General features: G+C 46.8%; 1 protein-coding gene across 1 annotated transcript; it reads right to left on the bottom strand. All coding sequences in view use genetic code 11, as the record gives it.

Moving 5' to 3' along the window:
* Window positions 1–99: 99 nt before the first annotated feature.
* Window positions 100–869, bottom strand: EGR_08984 (hypothetical protein; the record flags this gene model as incomplete). Its single annotated transcript, XM_024498233.1, has 2 exons — window positions 100–307; window positions 715–869. The coding sequence occupies 2 exons, from the start codon at window positions 867–869 to the stop codon at window positions 100–102; spliced, it is 363 nt and encodes a 120-aa protein (XP_024347375.1).
* Between the last annotated feature and the right edge of the window lie 467 nt (window positions 870–1,336).

Genomic DNA, 1,336 nt, shown 5'->3' with positions numbered 1-1,336 from the left:
GGCAAGGAAGGGAAAGCAGTAGCACCAATAACTGCAGTCAAAGGATAAAATGGCAATGCTCACGCCACCAGCGTTGCCACTTACTGTGATCGCTTTCAGCTACGCAGATACATCCTGCGTCTTGTGAACCCCAACAGGTACGTTTGTGATTCGCCATACGAGTGGGCACATCATCTTGTCGCCTGTCATGCTCACCATCTCCAGTTTAGCTCCAGCAGCGTTCAACGATTTGCTCTCAGCCATACGCAGGTCCAGCACTGTGTCCTCCAAGGCAGCAAATACCTCTTCGTTTGTCTTCTTCGCCCTCCTTGATTAAGAAATTTCCAACCCCTGCGAATGCTTTAAATACGGGTTCAATTTTCGCTTTGTAATGAGAGAGGGCACTAAGTTGCACGCAGACCATCAGGCGAAACTCCATGAAGGAATGTAAAGGAGATATTCCGTAACGTATGACAAGCAAAGTGAGTTGAGACTCCTAGCAGCTTATTGTAAAGGACTTAGCCAAATCATGTCACGGACAGAGTGCTTACTTTTACAGCAACTGAATGGACAGGAAATGTTTAGGCTCGGTGATCAATTACACATCTCGCATTTCCAGGAGCAAATGGATTAGCTATCAGCTCGACATAGGTATGCAAGGAGCCAAAATGGAAAACATATGGTACTATTTGAAGAGAACTGAAGCTTACACTCTCGAGGAGGTTCGCACATCACTGCAGATAGATATTACGCTGACGGTGGTGGCAAATGTCGAACACTTTCACTTCGACTGCTTTCTCCCAAGTGCTGCACTGCATGGAGAGGTTGGGATTCCCAAATGCTTCTCCAGCTTCTGCTCTTGCAGCAGTTTCGGCTCCTCCAGCACCCATTGCGACTGGAGCAGATAGACCTAAGCCCCAATGGTGTAGTTGGGACGCAGCGGAGATACTTCAAATGTCGCATGACAGTAAATGAAGCTTGCAGTTATGGCTCTGGTGTGTTGCTGCAGACAGAAGTGCAAGCAGAGTGTGTCCGCATGGCAGGCTGTAGGGATCACTCATCCTTCTGAGAACAGTAGGAAATACAATCAAGGATCGCTGGGAAAGGAAAAGTGCGATATTTTTTCCTAAATTTAGGCTCAACTTCCCACATGCTTGCAAAGACAATGGTCTCCGCCCTACCCTTTTCGCTCTATAACCACAGGCACCACCTTAAAAGAAGTCTTTGCTAGAGGAAATGCATGAGTCTGCGAAATGGAAGAAGACACACGCCACTGATATGCGAAAGAGCACATGCATTCTAGTCGTTATTTCTTATTGTGTCCAACCCTACTCTTCATTACTCAGCTTATACTCAA

The sequence above is a fragment of the Echinococcus granulosus genome, assembly GCF_000524195.1.
Source record: "Echinococcus granulosus chromosome Unknown EG_S00126, whole genome shotgun sequence".
Taxonomy (NCBI): Eukaryota; Metazoa; Platyhelminthes; class Cestoda; order Cyclophyllidea; family Taeniidae; genus Echinococcus; species Echinococcus granulosus.
The sequence above is the reverse complement of the archived record's forward strand: the minus strand, read 5'-3'. Positions and strand labels throughout refer to the sequence as shown.